Here is a 22,817-nt window from a genome sequence, read left to right on the forward strand (position 1 = left end):
GGACAAATTCGGTGTTAGGAACACAACATCCTGCTTAGCTGGACCACTCTCTAGCACAAGTTAGCATTGTCCAAATACTGATCAGAGAGGAGCTTCCAGACAACTAAATACTCTGGCTGTCAGCACAAACTGAGCCAAGACCTGCAGATCACAACATTCATCTGCCAGCAGCTCCCCTGAGCAGGTGGTGATGGAGCTACTGATAACATGCTAGATTTACTTGAAACAGATGACTGGGGTCTCGAACGGGTAAGAAAGATCAGTTTCCTTCAGTAAAATACATTAATAAACCCTTTAGTTTTTGATCTCTCTGTATTAATTGTTTGGGCTTCTGAATTAATATAAGCACTGTACAAGAAAACTATCAAAAGATAGAGATGGGCTAAGTATATGGTTATTTATATGGTTATTTAGCAGGCAAAGACCTGGCACCTGAAATATAATGTTTGAATATGCAAAGTCTTCAATTTTGTCATGAAAAGAAGAAAGCATTTTAATTTTAATGCAGAGATACTTCTTGGGAACAGGTCCTCCCAGCTCATGAGACCATGCTGCCCAAATACACCCAGGTGGCCAATTAACCGACTTAAGTCGTTGATAACACAGACCTCTGAGATGCCAAAATTTGGGTGCTCTATTTCATGTTTCACAAAGGCTGGCCTGGGGGTATAACAAAGAGGAAAATTTGCAGAATATTCTTGATTATCGTTTGGGGAGTTGAGTGCAAAAATGTTAAGGTTATGCATTATAGAAGCAGTGGTGAGACCCAATCTAGAGTCGTGGACAGAATTGGCCTCGTTTCAGGAAAAATGCGAATGCATCAACCAGTTCAGAGAAAGTTGAATAAACTAATCCCTTGAATGAGGAAAAAATTGGCTTGGATCCTCTGGAGTTTATATGACTGAGGAGCTTGACAGAAACATGACGGGGGTCATGCCAGAGTGTAAGTGGAGAGGATGCTTCTTCTTTAGGAGAGAATCTAGAATCAGGAGTTGCTGTTTATAGATAAGGATTCTCCTGCTTTAAATAATGATGAGGCATTTATTTTTCTCTTAGAAACCACAAGTATTTGGAACTCTTTCTTGAAGGACAGTTGAAATTTTGAATGTTTTTAAGGAGGGGATCGATAGGTAACTGATAAGAAGAAGGTGAACCAAAGACCACGATCCTTAAATGATGGACAGTGAGAATGGCCCCACAGGTAGTGATACTCACCAATGACAGCATTTGAAATGGTGATCTTCAACCACAGTCTATTACGGATCTCCAATCCAGAGTCAGACAACTGCATTGCCTTGACAATGATTGGCATCTCGCTTTTCACTGTTAGTGGCCAATCTTCAAATTCTAAACAAATAAACAGTCAGCAAAGATTTTAATTATCAAAACACTAGTGGATTTGTTCTAGCCCAACCTATGCTCTGTGAACAATAGGTGGAGTAAAGTATGCAGGAGGAAGGAGAGGTTTGGTCTTTAAAGTGATAAGGAGTCACTATGCACTCCCACCATAAGGAAAGGTGCTTTTTATACACATTGTTCCGTCTTTCAATTCAATCATGGTTGATCTTTGCCTTAACTTTGTCTCCTGAGTCTGATTCTTGCCATAGCTGAGAATGATTATATATGGGAAAAGTCGTAGTTTGACAACAGACCCTCAGATAGGCTACCATGGAGCCAAACTAAAAGGAGGGAGATTTCATATTTAGATTCCAATTTATTGTCAGAGTACATACATGCCATCACATAAAACTGTTTAATTTCCTCAAAAGGTTTCATGCTCACCTTCTCACAATACCCAGTGAATATCTCACCCTCCCCAGAGAATTTTGCAAAACCTTTCCCAAGGCAGTGAGCAACTTCATGCCACTGCTCACCACACCTCCTACACACTTTGAACTTTGAATAAAGGAGCTGGATAAAATGCAACTTACTTTCCGAGTCTGGGATGGAGCTGGTTAGTGAAGAGCTAGTAGAGGTAATGGCACTGGTGGTGGGGCTCATACCATAGCGGGGAAATGCTCCTGTCATGGCAGTGGTATGTGAAATCCAGGCTGCTGGGTCAATCGGTCTCACTGGCTCTGCTATAACATAGGTAGACAGGGAAGATATTAGACTATGAACTGGATTCAGCCCAAACAGAAGAGAAAAGAGACAAAATTAAATGCCTGAAGATGTGCAAATGTTAGATAAAAGCTGAACAATTCCAGTTCCATCAATAGCTGCGAGAGAGAAGTAAGCAGGGGCCCTCTTCTAAAGTTGATCTGGCATTTCTTCTCTGCGCGACAGCTCTGCAATCATGGTTTGAGTTACAGAAAGGAGAGGTGGCTACTTGTGATGAGATATTTGCCAATCTCCAGTCATTAGTTGTACAAGTTTTGTATGGAGGCAGATGAAGGGCAGCAAGGTTAGCATAGCAGTTAGCGCAACACTGTTACAATGCTAGTGTTTTGGTTCGAATCCCGCGCTGTCTGTAAGCAGATTGTATGCGTCTCCCCATGTCTGTGTGGATTTTCCCCGGGGGCTCTGCTTTCCTACTACCAGTCAAAATGTACTGGAGTAGTAGGTTAATTGGGTGTAATTGGACAGCGTGAGCTTGTGGGCCGAAAGGGCTTGTAACTGTGCTGTATGTCTAAATTTAAATATTAAAAAAACTACAATTTGTCAATACAATGAGCACAGTAGATTCTTCTGAAATGAAACAGGACCCAAAGAGAAATCAGCAAAGCTTGAAATATTCATTTTTAATGACGCTTCTCAGCTACAGTCGACTTTCTAAAATTCAAATTACAGGACAGGGTTATGCTGTAAGGATCATTGTAATTACATTATTTCAGCTCCAGAGGCAGCTGTTGGGTTGTTCAATAGAGGCAGCTCCTGTACCTTCATTACCAAATAGGATCCTCATAAATCATCTTTGCAAATAATTACAATTTCTTGTTGTTTTGGGAGGGAAAAGGGGCAGAGGAGGAGTTAAGAGGAGCAGGTGTTAAAGAGGGGTGGGTAGACAAAGGTGCAGAGGGAGAGGGAAAAGCCAGGCAGAGGGAGGGGGGGGAAAGAGGCAGGCGGAGGGAGAGGGGAAAGAGGCAGGCGGAGGGAGAGGGGAAAGGAAGGTGGGAGGAGGGGGGGTGAGGGAACTGGCATGCACAAGTACAAACAATTGAGAAAATGAGAAGGAACTTCATCTTTTTTACCAGACCTATTTATCAGAATGTTGCCTGGATTAGAGGGTTATGAACTGTAAGGGGAGGGTGGACAAACTTGGATTGTTTCTCTTGAGCATCATCTGAGAGGTAACCAAATAAAGGTTTACAAAATTATGAGAGGTATTGATAGGGTAGAGAGTCAGAACATTTTTCTCCATAGTAAAAATGTCACACACTACAGGACCTGGATTTAAAATGAGGTTGGGTGAGGGGGGGGTTTTAAAGCCTTTTTTAAAAAAAAACACCCCCCACACCACTCACAGGAACAGGCTGCCAGGAGTATAGGTGGAAGCAGATACAACAGTAACACTTAAGAGGTTCCTAGACACACACATGAATATGCAAGGGATGTAGAAAGAAGCATCAAGTGCAAGCACAAAAGTTTTAGATAACTGGGCATCATGTTCTCACGTGGGCCAAAGGGCCTGTTCTTGCACTGTTCTAAGAAAGGGAGGATGGAATCGAAACCAGATTTTATTTGCTTTGTTTTAAATAAAAAGTTGAGCTTTAATTAAAAGTATTTTGTAATAACAATAAAATTAAAATTAAAGGCTAATTCCACCTTTTTGCGAGCACTATTGAAGTCTCAGAGGTGGTGGAATCCAGATCACAGACATAACAGGATATAGACAACGAACATGACTTAGGTCAACAATCACTTCCCAATGATGAAGGTGATACTTACTCCTAGGAATGGTGAAATAGCTCCTGGGAGTGGGATCCCAGCACTTGGCTACTGTTAAGCTGATGGGTCTGGAGAGGCAAATATAATGCAACAATTACCAGCAGTGAAAATATTAGGCAGAGGATAAGCAATAATGTCTCAGATGTAGGGAGTAAGATCAAAGGCCTTATGGTTCAGAGTAGGGAAAGAACATCATGCAAGAAACAGTGCACTGTTGAGGCTTTACACAAGAATTGGAACTGGGCGAACATGGGATTAAGCTGAGATGCCAGAGACACTCATTTAGACACCTACCCTATCTGTGGGGTAGAGATTTGCTCATGTTATTTTGCAGGCTTTTTCCATTTTTTGCTATTGGACAAATACAACGCACGTACCTGCACACAGACACACACACATAGACACACCTGTCCACAAATAAGAATTATGCATCAATGGGCACAGACACAAACTTGCACATGTATACATAAGCATCTTTTCTATTAGGAGGCAAAAGATAATGTACTAGAACGATATGCTTGGCAGAATTTCTCCCATGTTGATTGATTGCAGCCTTTATTTCTGAATTCTTTAAATCAGCTAACTCAGAGCCATGTTGCTTTCATCCAGAACCACGGATCAGGCTTTATTCACAGCTTCACCAAAATAAGCGAATTGCTCTATTGCCAACTCAATCACGTGAATTCCTGATCATGTGTTCGGTCTTCTCTCACAATCATTCAGTATTAATCAAAAATTCACTATGTAAGGAATTTTGAACCCATTATTCCTATATAGGTCGTAAACTATAAGCTTGGTCAGAATCCAGATGGGACCACATCATGGTGCCTATTTGTAGAATGAGCTAGGAGCTGTTCACTCAATCCCAAGCCAATGTCACATGGTGAGGTATTATGTTGGAAATAAACCTTTTAAACCACAGTTTCTTACTACCTCCTTGAAAGTAATCCAAGGGGTTAAAGCTGTAGCTAAGTGCTTTGATGCTGACTTACCAAACAGGAACCCAAGGCTGATACCAAAATGTGCTATTGAGGGAAAGCGGCATGTCTGAGTGCTGGTGCTGAGAGCAAGCACCACAGGGGAATCATCAGTATCACAGAAAAGCTGCACAGTTAAAGTGAGATGTACAGTACATGAAGAATAGGGAGTAGTAAGGAAGAGTAATGTTCCTGGAGCGCAAAAGGAGCAGAGCTTATTTAAGATCCTGTGCCAAAATTTGGAACAGCTGCTTGCCACAGGCAAGTTATTTTGTCAGTTTATTTTTTTACATTACAAATATAATTCCACTTCATTGAAATTATAAAAGAGCTGGAGAAACTCAGCAGGCAATTACTTTTTTCTTCACGTCAGTTAAATATCTCTCATACCCAGGTTTTGAGACGATCTCCCGGAGAATCCTCACAGTATCATCATTACTCATGTTCTCAAAGTTGACATCATTGACCTGGAGAGTGGAGCAGAATAAAGATTCAGATCAGGGAAAGAATCCAAATCTCTTCACTGGTGAAGGAATCATTAACTGATACACTGGACTGAAGAAAAACTGTGGGACAGACAGGTTTCAGATATTGTCATAAATAGGTTTATAATAAACCTGCAGACTTTTGTGTTTTATTTTTAAGGTAAACCACCTTAACAAGTGACCATTTGTCTTGAAGTAATTTCCCCTTACTATCTCAAAAAATACATGAAAAGTGACCAGAAGCAACGCAGCTAATGACTGATGCTTCGCTCCATTCTGTTAACCTTTCATAACTAGAACAAGTAACACGACTGGAAATGTATTGGGTGTTAGGAACCAAATCATGGAAAGTGAGGACTAGGGGAGCTCCATCATTGTTCAGTCCAGGACCTGAATGACAGCAGAGCACTTACAATAAACAAGATACAGTCAAAGTTAACAGAGTACTGTGTGCAGTTCTGATTACCATGCTCTAGGAAGAATATGATTATACAGGAGAGAGTACAGGGGATGTGTTCTGCATTCAGAGGGACACCAAGATGTGTCCTGTGATGGAGCATTTCAGCTTCAAAGAGAGATTAGATAAAATGCATTTGTTTTCCTTGGAGTGCACACGGCTGCGAGATAACCCAATTGAGATAAACAATTTATGAATTTCATGAGAAGTTTTTCCCCTCAGCAGAAATCTCCTCAACCAAAAGGCATAAATTTGAGGTCATGAATAGGAGAACAAGAGGGGGATTTGTGGAAGAATGGTTCAAAACTGGAGCACATAGCCTCAGGTGTTGAGAGAGGTAGATACTCTCACAACATTAAACACCATAATTAGATGAGCGCATCAAACAACATTGTATACAAGACTACAGGCTCAGTGCAGGAACCAGAGATTAATTCAGATAGGCACTTGATGGCCAATATGGGGACAATGGGTGAAGAGGCAGCTTCCGCACTGGGTTACACCATAATAAAGCAGAACACATCAACATTCTGTCTGTAGTATGGTCTGAATGCTAACTTTGACACAGAATCTGAGTTATTCCTGCACTAAATTAATGAATTTTTGATATTCTTGTTGTAACACACAATCTCCATGTGTGTAATAAAAACAGATTATTAAATATACAATAAAATAGATAACCCAGTGACAGTATACACTCAGAAAAAAATAAATCACCTTATTATGAACTCGCTGAAGTCAAGCTTTTGTGATACAAGGGATCTGAGAAGGATGCCACGATAATTTCTCAATTTTGGCTAAGCAGTTATCATCTTCCCCCAGTCAAGGAATCAATGTTCATAAATGCTTCACATGGTTTCAAACTTGCACATTTGATCCTGCCATCACTGAAGATAGACACATCTTCAACTACCAGTTAATTATTTAGTTCCTGTTAATTATTTAATTGTCCAGCATAATTTACAACTTGATCTGGCAAGACTTCAAAGCTTTGATCTAATTTGTTGGTTGTGAGATTGCAAGTTGTCTTGGGTGCCATGAAAACTAATTTTTAGTGTTCCTGAAGCTGCTTCTGTTGGACCCCTCTGTCCTCTTCACTGAACCCTTGACGCAATAGTAATGCTGCAGTGCAATTACAGATTGTTGTGGTGTACATTGGTGCCATTGCTGATGGTTCACAACAGCCTGAATGATCTCCAGTTTGAGATACCCAATTTGAATGGAGTCTCGCCCATTGATCAACATTGTGCTGCCACATGATTAAATTTTATCTCAAGGGTGGGGTTGATGATTACTTCTACCAACCAGCTCTATAATGGACAGATGCATCTGTCTTGACAGAACAATGAGGATGAGGTTAAGCACCTTTCACCTTTGTGTTGGCTTATCTACCGTTTGCAGCAGTCTTGTAGAAGTCTTCTTCAGGTCTCAAATAGCTTGGTCAGAGGGATTGCTACCAAAATATTCTCAAAAATGAACAAATGCAAAATACTTTGTGCCTTCAGCGATTGTTTTAAGTTTCACCGGTTTATCAGCTATACGATGGTATTACGTAATCAGAAGAATTCCTTGCAAATATTTTCTCTGGTGCTGTAAGAATTCATGGAGTCATCATCAATGTTTATAGACAATAGACAATAGGAGCTGGAGTAGGCCCTTCGGCCTGTCGAGCCAGCACCGCCATTTTACAGATCATGGCTGATCACTACCCCTTTCCAGCCTTATCCCCATAACCCTTAACTCCTTTGCCCACTAGAGTCTTATCTAACTCTCTTTTGAACATAATCAGCGAATCTGCCTCTACCACCCTCTGTTCTAAATGTTTAGAACTTTTAGCACTACTCTCTACCATCTATCTAACCACTGTGTAACCCCTCTTGGTAGGTCTTTTCTGCCAATAGGACAGTGCCCAGGGATTGTGAAGGAATCTGGGATATTGTTTGTAAATGCAACTGTATCAGGCTGTTGTTTGACCAGTTTATGTCATATCTCTCTCAGTTTATACAACAGCTCAAGAAATGAACTCTGCCATATTAACTGAACTGAGTAAAATTGCCATACCTGAATTTAGTGTGACAGTCAATGCTAAATGGTCAGACTGTTTCAATGTATCCATTTGAGAGGAACAATTAAGATTCAACCTAATGGTGAGTCTGAAGTCAAAAACAGGACATTTAGGATAAAGGTGGCAGATTTCCTCTCTTGAAAGGTATCACTGAATGAGCTGGAACATTGACAATTCAGGAGCTTTTATCATCAAGATAACTAATATTTTTTAAACTCCCAGAATATCGTCAATGCAAATTCCACAGCTACCATAGTGGGATATGAATTTAGACTTCTGGATTATTTGTCCAGTAACTCAATTGTTGCACCACCACTGTACACTCGAATCACACTGTAAAGGTCAAAGGTCCTATGTTTTGGAAATAGAATGTTTAGATTTTTTTTCTGTTAACTGTGCATCCCTGTGGTGAGCGTTCCATCCAATCCACTATGTCTCAGCCTGGATTTGATTCAGAGCTGAGTGATCCATGCATAGGATGAGAGAAAAGTGATTTCACTGACTAGAATCAACAGGAGACTGGCAAGGCATGTGAAATTTTAATTTTCTCAAGCATACAGTGATAATATGACATGATTCCCTGGACTGCAGGCCTGGAGCTTGTGTACTTCAGCTTCAGGGTCTAATTCCTGGCCACATTTTATTCAGAATGATGCTGTCACTAACCTGCAGAAGCATGTCTCCAGGCTCAATTCTGCCATCAGCTGCCACTGCTCCCCCCTTCATTATTGACCCAATGTATATCCCACCATCTCCCCGGTCATTACTCTGACCCACGATGCTGATCCCCAGGAAATTGTACTTCTCTGAAATAAAGAAGGAAGGAATTGGTTAGATCTGGTTTAGGCTGGTCATTCATGATAAAAAAAAATTATGATGATGAGAACAAGGAGAGATGAGACTTGGGAATAATGCTGACTTGGGAATAATGCTGACTTGGGAATAATGCTGACTTGGGAATAATGCTGACTTGGGAATAATGCTGACTTGGGAATAATGCTGACTTGGGAATAATGCTGACTTGGGAATAATGCTGACTTGGGAATAATGCTGACTTGGGAATAATGCTGACTAGGGAGGTAACAGCAGATAAAATATACATCCAGCAAATAGTGAGGCATAAACACATTATGCAGCATGCTCAGAATGATCTCCAAAATTGTACATTCCAGTGTCCATGTAACAAATGCAAAGTGATTTCATTAGCGTGGAACTGGTTTTTAATCTTCTTTCATTAAATTCGAATTTTGTTCACATTTATGAACCAAATAACATTGTTTCTCGTGGAGCATATATACAGGAAAGACACCTTTATCTAATGCCCTTCCAAGATGAAAAATAATTCCCCACCTGCTCCAAGGTTAACAGTCATATCCTTTCCATTTTAAAATTTGCTCAGATTAATTTGGCATGTTGAAATCAATTCAAATTCGTAAATAGAATGCTGAAAACATTTCTGCCCAACTTTATTACTGTTATTTACCACCTCAATCAATATCTGAACCAATGTGCTCTGACCAGGAAGATGGGGAAATGCACCCTGACCAGGAAGATGGGCAAACGCGCTCCGATCAAGAACTCTGACAAACACAGCCCGAGCAGGAGCTCCAACCAGGAATACCATGCCGCAAGCTCATCCATTTTGAGGAAGCCCCAATAAAAGCATCCAATAACAGCTCGTAAAAAGTTAATGAAGACCCTGTGAATGAATAATCATCTGTATTCTGTTGTTAATATTTACTACACCCTGATGTACTACTTACAACTGACATCAAACTCCACACACCTTTTTTAGACCATAAACAAATAATCATATTTCAACTTTGCCCTCACATAGTTAAAGAGAACATAGCACTCACCCATGTTTAGTGTCACAGTGATAATATTGAGCGACATGGTGGAGTCTGTAATACTGCTCAATGATGATGACTGTATGAAACAAACATTTAATCAGTTGTTCAACAAAACTGAAGATAGAAAACCATTTTTAATTTATTTTATTTTCTGAAACATTTCCAATGGAGCAAAAACAGTTAGACGTAGTTTTTAAATTAATTATTTCCCAATCTTGAGACATCATGATCCAATTTATTGACAACAGAAAACAAAGTGATAACTGCACAGACCATCTGTTTTATTCATGTTAATCAAGGAGAGGGAGGGGAAGTTGAGAAGTCTGCCAAGGATGCACAATGATAGCTTTTGAATTGAGAAATACAACAAGATGGGGGTTGGAATTGTGTTAAAGGTGGGTTTCAGGAATGTAGTAAGAATTGAGAGATGGGGCTATAGATGAGGGCTATGTTAAAAGAGAAAATTGTTCATGGGATTTTGCTGCAAGGGAACATTTGTTCCTGGAGTTAATTGAACTTTGTTTTAATTTACAACTAAAATCAACTATTCTTCCCTTCCACAGGCTTTCTCCTCCAATTTTGAATGTTTGAAAGATTAAAAAAAATCCAGACAAAAACTGATTCAATTCACCAGTATGATGGTTCTCTAATATACCTGTGAGTTTTATATTACTGACAACTCTTCCCTTCCAAATCCATTCTCCACCACTCTGCAGGGAAAAGAATCTCAGGATTGTATGTGATATCACGAATGTACTCTGACAATAAATCTGAAATCAGATGCTGTTCCCAGTCTCACCCTGTCCATCTGTCTCATGCGATGCCTCCGCCTCCTGCGTTTGTGTCTCCTCATGAGTCGAGAGGAAGCACTCTGCTCCATTGAGCTGCTTAATCTAAGGAAACAGAGTGCCGTCAGCATACTGCATTGAGTTAAGAATGAAATCAATGAATTAGTTGCAAGTGTTTTTATCTACACAGGATGGACACTGGGGCCCACACGCTAAATCAAATTTATATCATACTTTCAATTGTGCAAGTGATCAGAACTAAATCTATGATATTGCATTTTCTGCTCTGAAAAGGACCTGGACCCAGAATGATGATTGCCACAATTTTTGTGTGTCTAATTTTGGCTTTCTTTAACCTTTAATTCTCCTCATTCTCTCAACAACTCCACAATCTAACAACATGTATTGGTTGAGAGCACTCCTAGAAGTAACAATGATATGCAAAGAAGCTTTCCCCAAATCCACCTATGTGCCTTCTCCCAGTTCCTGGCAAGATTCAGCTATTTGCAATAATAATCATTAACAATAATGATACACAGCAGATTAACAAGCAAGATTCGAGTGAAAGTCACAGGTGAATACAAACATAAGAAAAAGGAAAAGGAGTAAGTCAGTCACTTGGCTCCTCAAGCTACCTGATTCAACAAGATCAGGTTTGCTTTCAATTTTGGGGTTACAATGACACCCAGATCTGTTTGTATCCCAATAAATCACATTCTCTCACCATTTACGCCTTTCACTTCCTGACTGAAGTAACCTCACATTTATCTTCAGCATACTATAATTTTCCAACTTTCTCAACGTGTTTAAAATACGCTGAAGCCTCTTCACATACTCTTCACAGCTTAAAACACCATTGGAAAAACTTTGAAATATTATGTTCAGTTCCCCAATACAATTCATTTTTGAATATTGTGAGTAGTTGCAAGTTTTCTGGGAATACAAACCACAACCTCCCACCTCTCCCCAAACACACCTGTAATGCGAGAGTCACCTGTAATGATCACAACCTCCTAAGCGTTAGGTCAGCTACAGAAAAGGATAGAAAACAAACTAAAGTAAAAATATTAGTTGAACAAAGGCCTATTTTAATGAAATGAGTGTAGATCTGGACCAGGTAAAATGGAAGCAGAAGAGGCAGCTCGGTTGGCGTAACGGTTAGTGCAACGCCTTTACAGTGCCAGCAATCAGGACCAGATCTTGGTTCAAATCTCATGCTGTCTGTAAGGAGTTTGTATGTTCTCTCCATGTCTGTGTGGGTTTTCTCCGGGGACTTCGGGTTCCTCTCACCCTTCAATACATGGTGGGGGTGTAGGATAATGGGGTGGCATGGACTCGTGGGCTGAAATGGTCTGTTACCACGCATGTCTAAATTTAAAATAACTATCACACCAATGGCTAAATTTAAGGATGACGTGGTTCAGGTACAGTTGAAGCACATTCTCAAAATCTCACATTTGCACATTCTCACATTCTGCCAGGGAAGAATTAACAGATTCAGAGGTCCCTGAATGATGACAGAGCTCGTGAAAAAGGTAAAAGTGAAATAAAGCTGCTTCCGACATATGTCATAGGTGCTAGTTCGAACTAGGCGGATTACAAAAATCAGAGGGTAAGATTAAGCTAAAAGAGGCATATTTTGCAACCAACGCAAATGGGAATGTAAATAATAAAAGATAGGGGTGGGGGGGTGGAGGCTACCCGGACGAGTGGGACCTTTTGGAAACAATGTGGGAATTTACACATGTATGCTGAGGATTGTTAAAATAGGAATGAGAAATAAAATATTAAATAATCCCCCTGTGTGCTCAGTCCAAAGAAACAGCATCAGTAAATGTATCATCTCCAATTGTCTGCTTGAAACATCTCAATCCCACCATCTACCTGAGACAGTATCTGCTGAGCTTCCTGCTACTACAGATAGTACAACACATCACATGTCCCATTTTTTTTTCTGACCTGTTCACTAATTCCCACATGGGTTTCTACCTCATCGTAGCCAAGCCCCAAAGATGACAATGGGCCCAATTATATGAAATTTTTCTTCCCAATTTTTTTTCCAGTATCTGCAGTTTTTACATTTTAAGTAACACATTAACTGCTCCACCAAAGTCTCAAGTATTTCTTTCCCATTACCTGTCTAGTGCATCAAAAGCCCAAAATTTGCTTAACCTGGCTATTCCAAACCCTGTGTCATGTGTTAGCCATCCCATTTCTCATTGGATACATTAGCTTTTATTAATCAATACATCATTGATCCAGTCACCTATATGATAGATTGACATTGCTGTTATCCATCTAATGCATAGGTATATCATTTCTTGTCCAATATATCAGCACCCCACCTGCTAGTATTGTCTTCGTCGGAGTCAACAAAACTGCTCGAGTCCAGTTCACTGCTGATCACAGTGGAGGCACTATCATAACTGCCTGGATTGCGATGCCGATCTGGTTTTGTGTGTCCATTTACTCGAGCAACTGTGGAAGGAACGCAGTGCCATTAGGTGATGATTATCTCACAACAAATCTGGACATTCCAAAAGCAAAATATTGTAAATGCTCAAAATTCTTAAAATAAACAAAATCTTGAAATTTAGTTTGTGTCTTATGCAGCATCTATGGAGAGGGAAATAGGATTAGCATTCCAGTTGGTGGTCTTTCACTGGATTTGGGAAAAATTAGAAGATGTCAACAAAAGGGGAGGAGCAGAGAGAGACAACAAGGAAGGCCTGTGAAAGCACAAAGACCAGAAGAGAGTGAACAACTTTAGTTCTAGTAATGCTGCCTGATAAAGGCTGGCATATTACAAAAAAGTGCATCTTAGGGAGGCATAAATCAGAGGAAACTGGGAAACAAATTAATGCTTGAATTGTGAGAAACATGCTGAAAACAGTGATTATTTAAAAATGTGGAATTCACTGTGGAATACTGAAGGATTTAATAGATGAAGTTCAAAGATGAATTGTTATTTCTCAGACATGCGGACGTGTAGGAGGCCACATATGATTATTTTCACTACTGAAGGAAGTTTCAAGGTAAAGAATACAGCACGGGCACAACGATCTAAGAGTGGAGCAAAGAAGAAAAAAATCATTAATTCAAAAGAAAAAAAAGTACGAAGAGAGGGAGAGAAGATGTCAGGGCCATCAGAAAGGGAAAAGTGAGAAATAAGCTGGATGGAGAAACCAAAGGGAAAGTCTGACAGAGTGTAGGCAAATTTGTCAAATTTACCAACCAGCAGACAGACAGGAGAGAGAGAAAAACAATGAGGAAAAAATAGAAGGAAAAAAGGATATTTAATATTGTTAAATATCAAACCTTAAGGCCTGCAATGTTTCAAGACAGAAGACGAGGTGTTATTCCTCAAGTTTTTGTTGAACATTCTTGGTGCAATGTAGTAGGTCAAAGACTATAAGAGTGAAAGTGGTCCAGAGATTACAGTTTTAAGTGACTGGAAATTAAGGATCAGGATCACCCTTGTGGATCTAATGGAGACATACTGCAAATAAATCACTGTTCTGAATTCCTCCAATGTTGAGGAGATGATATTGAGTACTAGGTCCTATCAGACATTAAGAAGAGGCAGGTAAGTGAAGATGAGTCCACAGCTATGCATGAAGGTGATATCCTTCTGGGTAGACCTGGGGGATATCTTTACAAAATTACAAAAGTGGAGTTTCCACAAGACCCAGATTTGTTCCTTCTGAGAGATATTAGTGAAGTACAGTTTAGATTATCCAAACACCAAATTTCATTTGTGAAGATCGCTTTGTCGGTAGCCAGGAAGTGTATAGCAGTTTAATGGAAGTCCAACACTCAACTTAGTATTACACGATGGAGTACAGAAATGCAAAGTTGCATTCTCCCTCGAGAAAATTTCTTCTAACTTGAGAAAAAAGCATGCCACGTTCAATGAGGCAGCCGTACCCCCCCCCCCCCCACCAAGAAATAAGATACAAACCATCCTGACAGATAAAGAAGAAAACTGAATTAAAGTTATGGTAAAGATGACGTGTGTTTAAATTTTTTTTCCTTTGCCTTTTATGGTTTATTTACTATCCAGGGAAGGGGTGAAATAAACTTTATTTTTATTATATATAGATAGAGATCAAGATAGACAGAGATATATAATATATATACATACATACACACATACATATTATTGTGATAAGAAAATGTCTCATATTGTTTGATATATTTGCTTGAGTCTTTTAAAATAAATTTTTTTAAAAAATGAGTCCACGACCAGAGCAGCTTTGAAGAGCCAGATGGCCGACTCAAGCTCATAATTCTTTGGTAAAACAAAAACTTATCTCAATTAAATAATGTTAGAGGAGAAGCAATAAATCGTAAGGTGAGAAGAAAATGGCAGCAAAGAGAGAAAAGTCAAAAACAACGGGAAGAAGAGAAGAAGAAAGAACGTCGGAAGAAGAAGGTGAAGGCCTTACCTGTCCGAGGAGGCCCGCCGCGGAGAGAGAAGCCCGCTTCCTCAGGTCAGTGGAAGTCCCGAGCTCGGGACTACAAAAATGGCTCACAGAGCCAAGTAAAAGTGCGCAACCGTGCATGGAAAAAAAAACACTGACGGGAGGGGGGAACAGCTGCGAAGTCGATCTCCACAGCTGAGAGAGACACCTGCAACACAGCAACAGGTACAGAACACAGAATATAACGACAACAAGAAAGAAGAGGGTAAAAAGAAAACAAGGAAACAACAGATGGTCAACCCAGAGGAAGAAGAAGAAGAACAGAAAGAAATGGAAGAAGAGAAAGGCAAGACAATGGATGTATCTTTTTTTAAAGAATATATGGAATCAGTGAAAGAATGGCAATTACAAGAATTTAATGAGATAAAAAGAAGAATTAAGAATGCAGAAGAAAAAATGAATAAAATAGAAATGGTCACATCAGAGATAGGAAAAAGAGTGGATAATGTGGAAGAACGAGAAATAATCGTAGAAATAGAAGTAGAGGACTTAAAAGAGAAATTAGAAGAATCTAATAAAAAAGTTAAAGAGGCACATGAGCTGTGAGCTCAGAAGATAGATATAATGGAAAACTATAATAGGGCTTTGGCAAATACTAGAGCGCATCGGATGTCCCCCAAAGTTCCTCAACATGATTATCCAACTGCACGAAAACCAACAAGGTCGGGTCAGATACAGCAATGAGCTCTCTGAACCCTTCTCCATTAACAATGGCGTGAAGCAAGGCTGTGTTCTCGCACCAACCCTCTTTTCAATCTTCTTCAGCATGATGCTGAACCAAGCCATGAAAGACCCCAACAATGAAGACGCTGTTTACATCCGGTACCGCACGGATGGCAGTCTCTTCAATCTGAGGCGCCTGCAAGCTCACACCAAGACACAAGAGAAACTTGTCCGTGAACTACTCTTTGCAGATGATGCCGCTTTAGTTGCCCATTCAGAGCCAGCTCTTCAGCGCTTGACGTCCTGCTTTGCGGAAACTGCCAAAATGTTTGGCCTGGAAGTCAGCCTGAAGAAAACTGAGGTCCTCCATCAGCCAGCTCCCCACCATGACTACCAGCACCCCCACATCTCCATCGGGCACACAAAACTCAAAACGGTCAACCAGTTTACCTATCTCGGCTGCACCATTTCATCAGATGCAAGGATCGACAATGAGATAGACAACAGACTCGCCAAGGCAAATAGCGCCTTTGGAAGACTACACAAAAGAGTCTGGAAAAACAACCAACTGAAAAACCTCACAAAGATAAGCGTATACAGAGCCGTTGTCATACCCACACTCCTGTTCGGCTCCGAATCATGGGTCCTCTACCGGCACCACCTACGGCTCCTAGAACGCTTCCACCAGCGTTGTCTCCGCTCCATCCTCAACATCCATTGGAGCGCTCACACCCCTAACGTCGAGGTACTCGAGATGGCAGAGGTCGACAGCATCGAGTCCACGCTGCTGAAGATCCAGCTGCGCTGGATGGGTCACGTCTCCAGAATGGAGGACCATCGCCTTCCCAAGATCGTATTATATGGCGAGCTCTCCACTGGCCACCGTGACAGAGGTGCACCAAAGAAAAGGTACAAGGACTGCCTAAAGAAATCTCTTGGTGCCTGCCACATTGACCACCGCCAGTGGGCTGATAACGCCTCAAACCGTGCATCTTGGCGCCTCACAGTTTGGCGGGCAGCAGCCTCCTTTGAAGAAGACCGCAGAGCCCACCTCACTGACAAAAGGCAAAGGAGGAAAAACCCAACACCCAACCCCAACCAACCAATTTTCCCTTGCAACCGCTGCAATCGTGTCTGCCTGTCCCGCATCGGACTGGTCAGCCACAAACGAGCCTGCAGCTGACGTGGACTTTTTACCCCCTCCATAAATCTTCGCCCGCGAAGCCAAGCCAAAGAAGATAATAGAAGAAATAATATAAAGATAGTGGGCCTTAAGGAAGATGAAGAAGGCAAGAATATGAGAGAATTTAGAAAAGATTGGATCCCCAGGGTCCTAGGAAGACCAGAATTACAGGAAGAAATGGAAATAGAGAGGGCACATAGAACACTAGCCCCGAAACCACAACCGCAGCAAAAACCAAGATCCATTTTAGTAAAATTCTTAAGATATACAACAAGAGAAAATATATTGGAGAAAGCAATGAAGAAAATAAGAGAAGACAAAAAGCCACTGGAATACAAAGGTCAAAAAAATTTTTTCTATCCAGACATAAGTTTTGAACTCCTGAAGAAGAGGAAGGAGTTCAATACAGCAAAAACGATCTTATGGAAAAAAGGATATAAACTTATGTTAAAGTACCCAGCGGTACTTAAAATAGTTATTCCAGGGCAACAAAACAGACTATTCTCGGATCCAGAGGAAGCACGAAAATTTGCAGAACAACTACAAAACAAGCAGAGAGATGAAGACATGCAATGAGAGTAAAAATGACCACGAACTATCCGTGTTTAGAGGAAAATATATAGAGTATAGATAAGAATTAATAAGGGAATGAAAAGGAATAGAGGGAATAAGGAGGGAATTAAAAGAGTGACCTTTGTTATATATGAAAATTGATATTTTTTCCGGGGGGGGGGGCTGGGTGGGGAGGAGTTACGGTCACTGCAAAATCAGTTGACGCTTGCGAGTGAATTCGCAAATCCAAATGGAGAGGGGAGATGTGGTTGCCCTACAAGGGATAAAGGGCAACTCAGGAGGGGAGGGGAGAATGGGGTTAAAGAAGTTTTAAATAGGAGAATAAGGAAAATGTTTGATGTTTTAGAAATGTTGTCTTATAAAGTGTTCAAAAAAAGAAAGCCGAAATGGATAAGAAGGAAAGGTGATGATGAGGAAATGGAAAGGGAAGATAAAGTATGAAATGGCTACGTTGAACTATATGACTTTAAATATTAATGGAATACATAACCAAATCAAAAGGAAGAAACTGCTAAATTTACTGAAAACAGAAAAAATTGATATAGCATTTGTGCAAGAAACACATTTAACTGAAATGGAGCACAAGAAATTAAAGAGAGATTGGGTAGGACATGTAGCAGCAGCGTTGTATAATTCAAAAGCAAGAGGAGTAGCTATATTAATCAGTAAAAATGTGCCAATTAAAATAGAAGAGGAAATAATAGATCCAGCAGGGAGATATGTAATGATAAAATGTCAGATATATTCGGAGTTTTGGAATCTACTCAATGTATATTCAGCTTCCGAAGAAGATCAAAAGTTTATGCAAGATATTTTTTTGAAAATAGCAGATACGCAAGGGAACATATTAATAGGAGGGGATTTCAACCTTAATTTGGATTCAAATATGGATAAAACTGGGAAAAAAATTAACAGAAAGAACAAAGTAACCAAATTTATAATTAAATCGATGGAAGAAATGCAACTTTTGGATATACGGAGGAAACAACACCCAAAGGAAAAGGAATATTCATATTATTCGGGTAGACATAAAACATACTCAAGAATAGACCTATTTCTGTTATCAGCTCGTATGCAAGATAGAGTAAGAAAAACAGAATATAAAGCTAGAATATTATCGGACCATTCACCCTTGATATTGACAATAGAGTTAGAGGACATCCCTCCAAGAATGTATAGATTGAGATTAAATTCCATGCTACTTTAAAGGCAGGATTTTAGAGAATTCATTGAAAGACAAATTAAAATGTACTTTTAAATAAATACGGAATCAGTGAAAGATAAGTTTATACTATGGGATGCAATGAAAGCGTTCATCAGAGGGCAAATAATAAGTTATGTAACCAAGATGAAGAAGGACTACAATCAGGAAACAGAGCAGTTGGAAAGGGAAATAGTAAATATAGAAAAAGAATTAGCAATGAAGGAAGATACAATTAAAAGAAGAGAATTGGCAGATAAAAAAATAAAATATGAAACACTACAAACATATAAGGTGGAGAAGAACATAATGAAGACAAAACAGAAATATTATGAACTAGGGAAAAAACGCACAAAATTCTAGCATGGCAGCTTAAGACAGAACAAGCTAAGAAAATGGTATTGGCATCAAGGAAAAAAGACAAACAAATCACATATAATCCAACGGAGATCAATGAAAACTTTAGAGAATTCTATGAACAATTATACCAAACTGAAAACGAAGGGAAAGAAGGCAAAATAGATGAATTTTTAACTAAAATTGAACTACAAAAATTACAAATAGAGGAGCAAAATAAATTAACAGAACCATTTGAAATAGTACAAATACAAGAGATAATAAAAAAACTACCAAATAATAAAACGCCAGGAGAGGATGGATTCCCAATAGAATTCTATAAAACATTTAAAGATTTATTAATTCCTCCCCTCCTGGAAGTAATCAACCAGATTGACAAAACACAAAGCTTACCAGATTCATGTAAAACAGCAATAATTACAGTAATACCAAAGCAAGTGAAAGATCCACTCGCACCAGCGTCATATAGACCAATATCATTACTTAACACAGATTATAAGATAATAGCTAAACTATTAGCAAACAGATTAGCAGATTATGTACCTAAAATGGTAAATCTAGACCAAACTGGATTTATTAAAAAAAGACGCACAACAGACAATATTTGTAAATTTATTAACTTAATTCATGCAGTAGAAGGGAGTAAAGCGCCAACAGTAGCAGTTGCTTTAGACGCAGAGAAGGCCTTTGACAGAGTAGAATGGAATTATTTATTCAAAGTATTGCAAAAATTCAGTTTACCAGAGAAGTATATTAATTGGATTAAAGCATTATATAAGGGGCCATTGGTGAAAGTGACAGTAAATGGATATATATCAAAGCAATTTAACTTAAGCAGATCAACAAGGCAGGGATGCCCACTATCACCCTTATTGTTCGCGTTAGCTATAGAACCACTAGCAGAATTGATAAGAACAGAAAATAATATAAAAGGGATAAAAAAAAGACAAGGAATATAAAATCAGTTTATTTGCGGATGATGTTATAGTATACTTAACAGAACCAGAACTATCAATAAAAGAATTATATAAGAAATTGAAGGGATATGGAGAAGTGTCGGGTTACAAGATTAACGCAAATAAGAGTGAAGCAATGCCAATGAATAATGCGTATTTCTCAAAATTTAAGAAGGAATCACCATTCAGATGGCAAATGCAAGCAATAAGATACCTAGGTATACAAATAAATAAAAATCTCGGCCATCTACATAAACTCAATTATTATCCACTAATGAAAAAATTACAGGGCGATTTAGAGCATTGGAAAGATTTACCACTAACACTAATAGGAAGGATAAACTGTATTAAAATGAACATTTTAGGCATTACCAATACACTTGACAGAGAAATTCTTCAAGGAGTTAAAGAAAATAATGAAATTTTTATGGAAAGGGGGGGGAAACCGAGGATAGCACTAGATAAATTAACAGAATATTATAAACAAGGAGGCTTACAACTGCCAAACTTTAAAAATTATTATAGAGCCGCACAATTAAGATACCTATCAGATTTTTATCAAACAAGGGAAAAGCCAGATTGGACTAGATTAGAACTAGATAAAATAGGAGAAAAGATACCTTAACATATATTATATAAATGGGATGAAAAATTGGTACAACGTAGGAGTTCTCCAGTATTACATCATCTGCTTAATATTTGGAAGAAGATTCATGTAGAAAGGAATAAAACAAATTACCAATTACCAAAACTAATAATGACGCAAAATCAGTTACTCCCTTTTACAATAGATAACCTTTCCTTTAGAGAATGGGAGAAAATAGGGATCAAAAGAATAGAAAATTGTTTTTCAGGAAATAGATTATTATCCTTTGAACAAATGAAGGATAAATATAATATAACTCAAGATACAGTGTTGGCATATTACCAACTGAGATCCTACTTGAAGGACAAATTAGGAAGCAGTCTGAGGTTACCAGAGGGAAGTAACTTTGAATATGTGATTACAGATACAATGATAATCAAAAGATTTATAACAAATATGTATATTAAACTGCAAGAAAAGGAGAATGAGGAAACAAATGGTAAAACTAAACAAAAATGGGAACAAGATTTAAATATAAGGATAAAGAAGGAAACATGGGAGAAGTTATGCTCTGGAACGATGAGAAATACAATAAATACGAGGTTACGTATGATACAATTTAATTGGATACACAGGCTATACATTACACCTCAAAAGTTAAATAAATGGGACCCAACAGTATCTGACAGATGTTTTCGTTGTAAAAAAGAAATGGGAACAACAATGCAATCTGGACATATGAGAAAGTAGAAAAATTTTGAGAAGATCTAAACCAGATATTAAATAAAATTACAGAAAACAATATACCAAAAAACCCAGAGATCTTTCTCCTAAGTAACATAAAAAACAAAGAATTTGGACTTGATTTGGATGGTGCACAAAAAAGATTTGTTAAGATAGCTCAAGCCGTAGCAAAAAAATGTATTATGTCAACCTAGAAATTAGAAGATAATTTGAGAATACAATAATGGTATATAGAAATGAATAAATGTATTCCATTAGAAAAAATAACATATAATTTAAGAAATAATATTGAAATATTTGAACAAATATAGGAGCCATACATGAAACACAATAGAGAAAACCTACCGGGGACATCTACCACCTAAATTAACGAAAGGAGAAGGAAATGAAAAGAATTGACTCAGTGGAATTTCTTGTTTATTTTTATTGAATGACAACATTGTTTGACTGGTTTAATGTATCTTAGATTTTGTACTTTAAATGAATGGGGGGGGAGGTAGGGAGGGTGGGATGGGAGGAGGGAGGGGGGTAGAAAATGACACTGTATATATTTGAAAAGGGAAATGTATGTATCTTGGTCAGTGTGGTTTATGGTGTGAAAAATAAAAAATTTAAAAAAAAAGGCTACATGCAATATTGACCTCAAGTGAACTTGCATCTCAAGAAAAAAAAACTATGTCACTAACATTAAAAATCAGAGGAGAATATTCAGTTTTGCCAAAATATAATGTGCAAAAACATCAGCTTGCATCAAATTATATGATCAGCAAAGATGACATTTAGTGCTACAATTAGAATGAATGACCTAGATGCTAATATTGGGCTGAGAAGCAAAATGGATGAAAGTGAATTGACTGGTTGTAATGAATTACCAGACCGTAATTCAGAAAATGAGGCAGATGTGGAAAGAAGAGAACCAGGCCGCTTCATTCTACTCAATCTACTCTCCCCATGCCTTCCTTCTCATCTAGGACTTCTCCCCTGTCAACACCAACACTAATGGTGTCCAGTAAGAGAATTTGCTCAATGTCCTAAAAGGGGACATGCTACTGCCTCCATTTGAAATGAGGTTAAACCATGTTATGAGGAGACAGAGCGTCCCTCAGCAATCAGAAACAAACAGTAACTGGTACAGACTATTGTCTCTCGGTGGAATATAATTTGTGATCCATGTAGTTGCTTATTCAGGGGATATCTTAATCCAGTCTAAATGGAATTAGATACAGATATACAAATTAAAATCAGGTAAAATTGACCTTGATAGAGATGAACCTCCTCTATCCTGTCTCCAGAATCATTGGTTGGATTGAAAGTTATGCTTCTGTCAGGTGTTGCTTCTAAATTATGCAGAATAAACTGTTCCGCTGTCTCACAGGAAACTTGCAGGGGAATGGTGATGGATGTACCTTGAAACGAGTTACTGCAAACTATTTATGTGCAGTTCAGGAGCTCGCTGGTTTTGCATTAACATTCAACCATTCCAATTTATTTTTAGAATGGTACTGTTTATTGACTGTGGTGCAAAGTTGCTCAGAGCCTCAACAGCAAAACAAAAGT

General features: G+C 38.8%; 1 protein-coding gene across 6 annotated transcripts in view; it reads right to left on the reverse strand.

Moving 5' to 3' along the window:
- Positions 1 to 22,817, reverse strand: part of LOC138754419 (segment polarity protein dishevelled homolog DVL-1-like) — a 131,164-nt gene that overhangs the window by 11,575 nt on the left and 96,772 nt on the right. For all 6 annotated transcript variants that reach the window (XM_069918667.1, XM_069918664.1, XM_069918670.1 and 3 more), the window contains 8 exons: positions 12,859 to 12,991; positions 10,525 to 10,618; positions 9,732 to 9,801; positions 8,539 to 8,678; positions 5,256 to 5,332; positions 3,889 to 3,956; positions 1,932 to 2,081; positions 1,216 to 1,347 (listed from right to left, as the gene is read on the reverse strand). In XM_069918667.1, coding sequence (XP_069774768.1) covers positions 1,216 to 1,347; positions 1,932 to 2,081; positions 3,889 to 3,956; positions 5,256 to 5,332; positions 8,539 to 8,678; positions 9,732 to 9,801; positions 10,525 to 10,618; positions 12,859 to 12,991 — 864 coding nt within the window. The remainder of the gene's footprint in view (positions 1 to 1,215; positions 1,348 to 1,931; positions 2,082 to 3,888; positions 3,957 to 5,255; positions 5,333 to 8,538; positions 8,679 to 9,731; positions 9,802 to 10,524; positions 10,619 to 12,858; positions 12,992 to 22,817) is intronic.

Source organism: Narcine bancroftii, chromosome 2 (assembly GCF_036971445.1).
Source record: "Narcine bancroftii isolate sNarBan1 chromosome 2, sNarBan1.hap1, whole genome shotgun sequence".
Classification (NCBI taxonomy): domain Eukaryota; kingdom Metazoa; phylum Chordata; class Chondrichthyes; order Torpediniformes; family Narcinidae; genus Narcine; species Narcine bancroftii.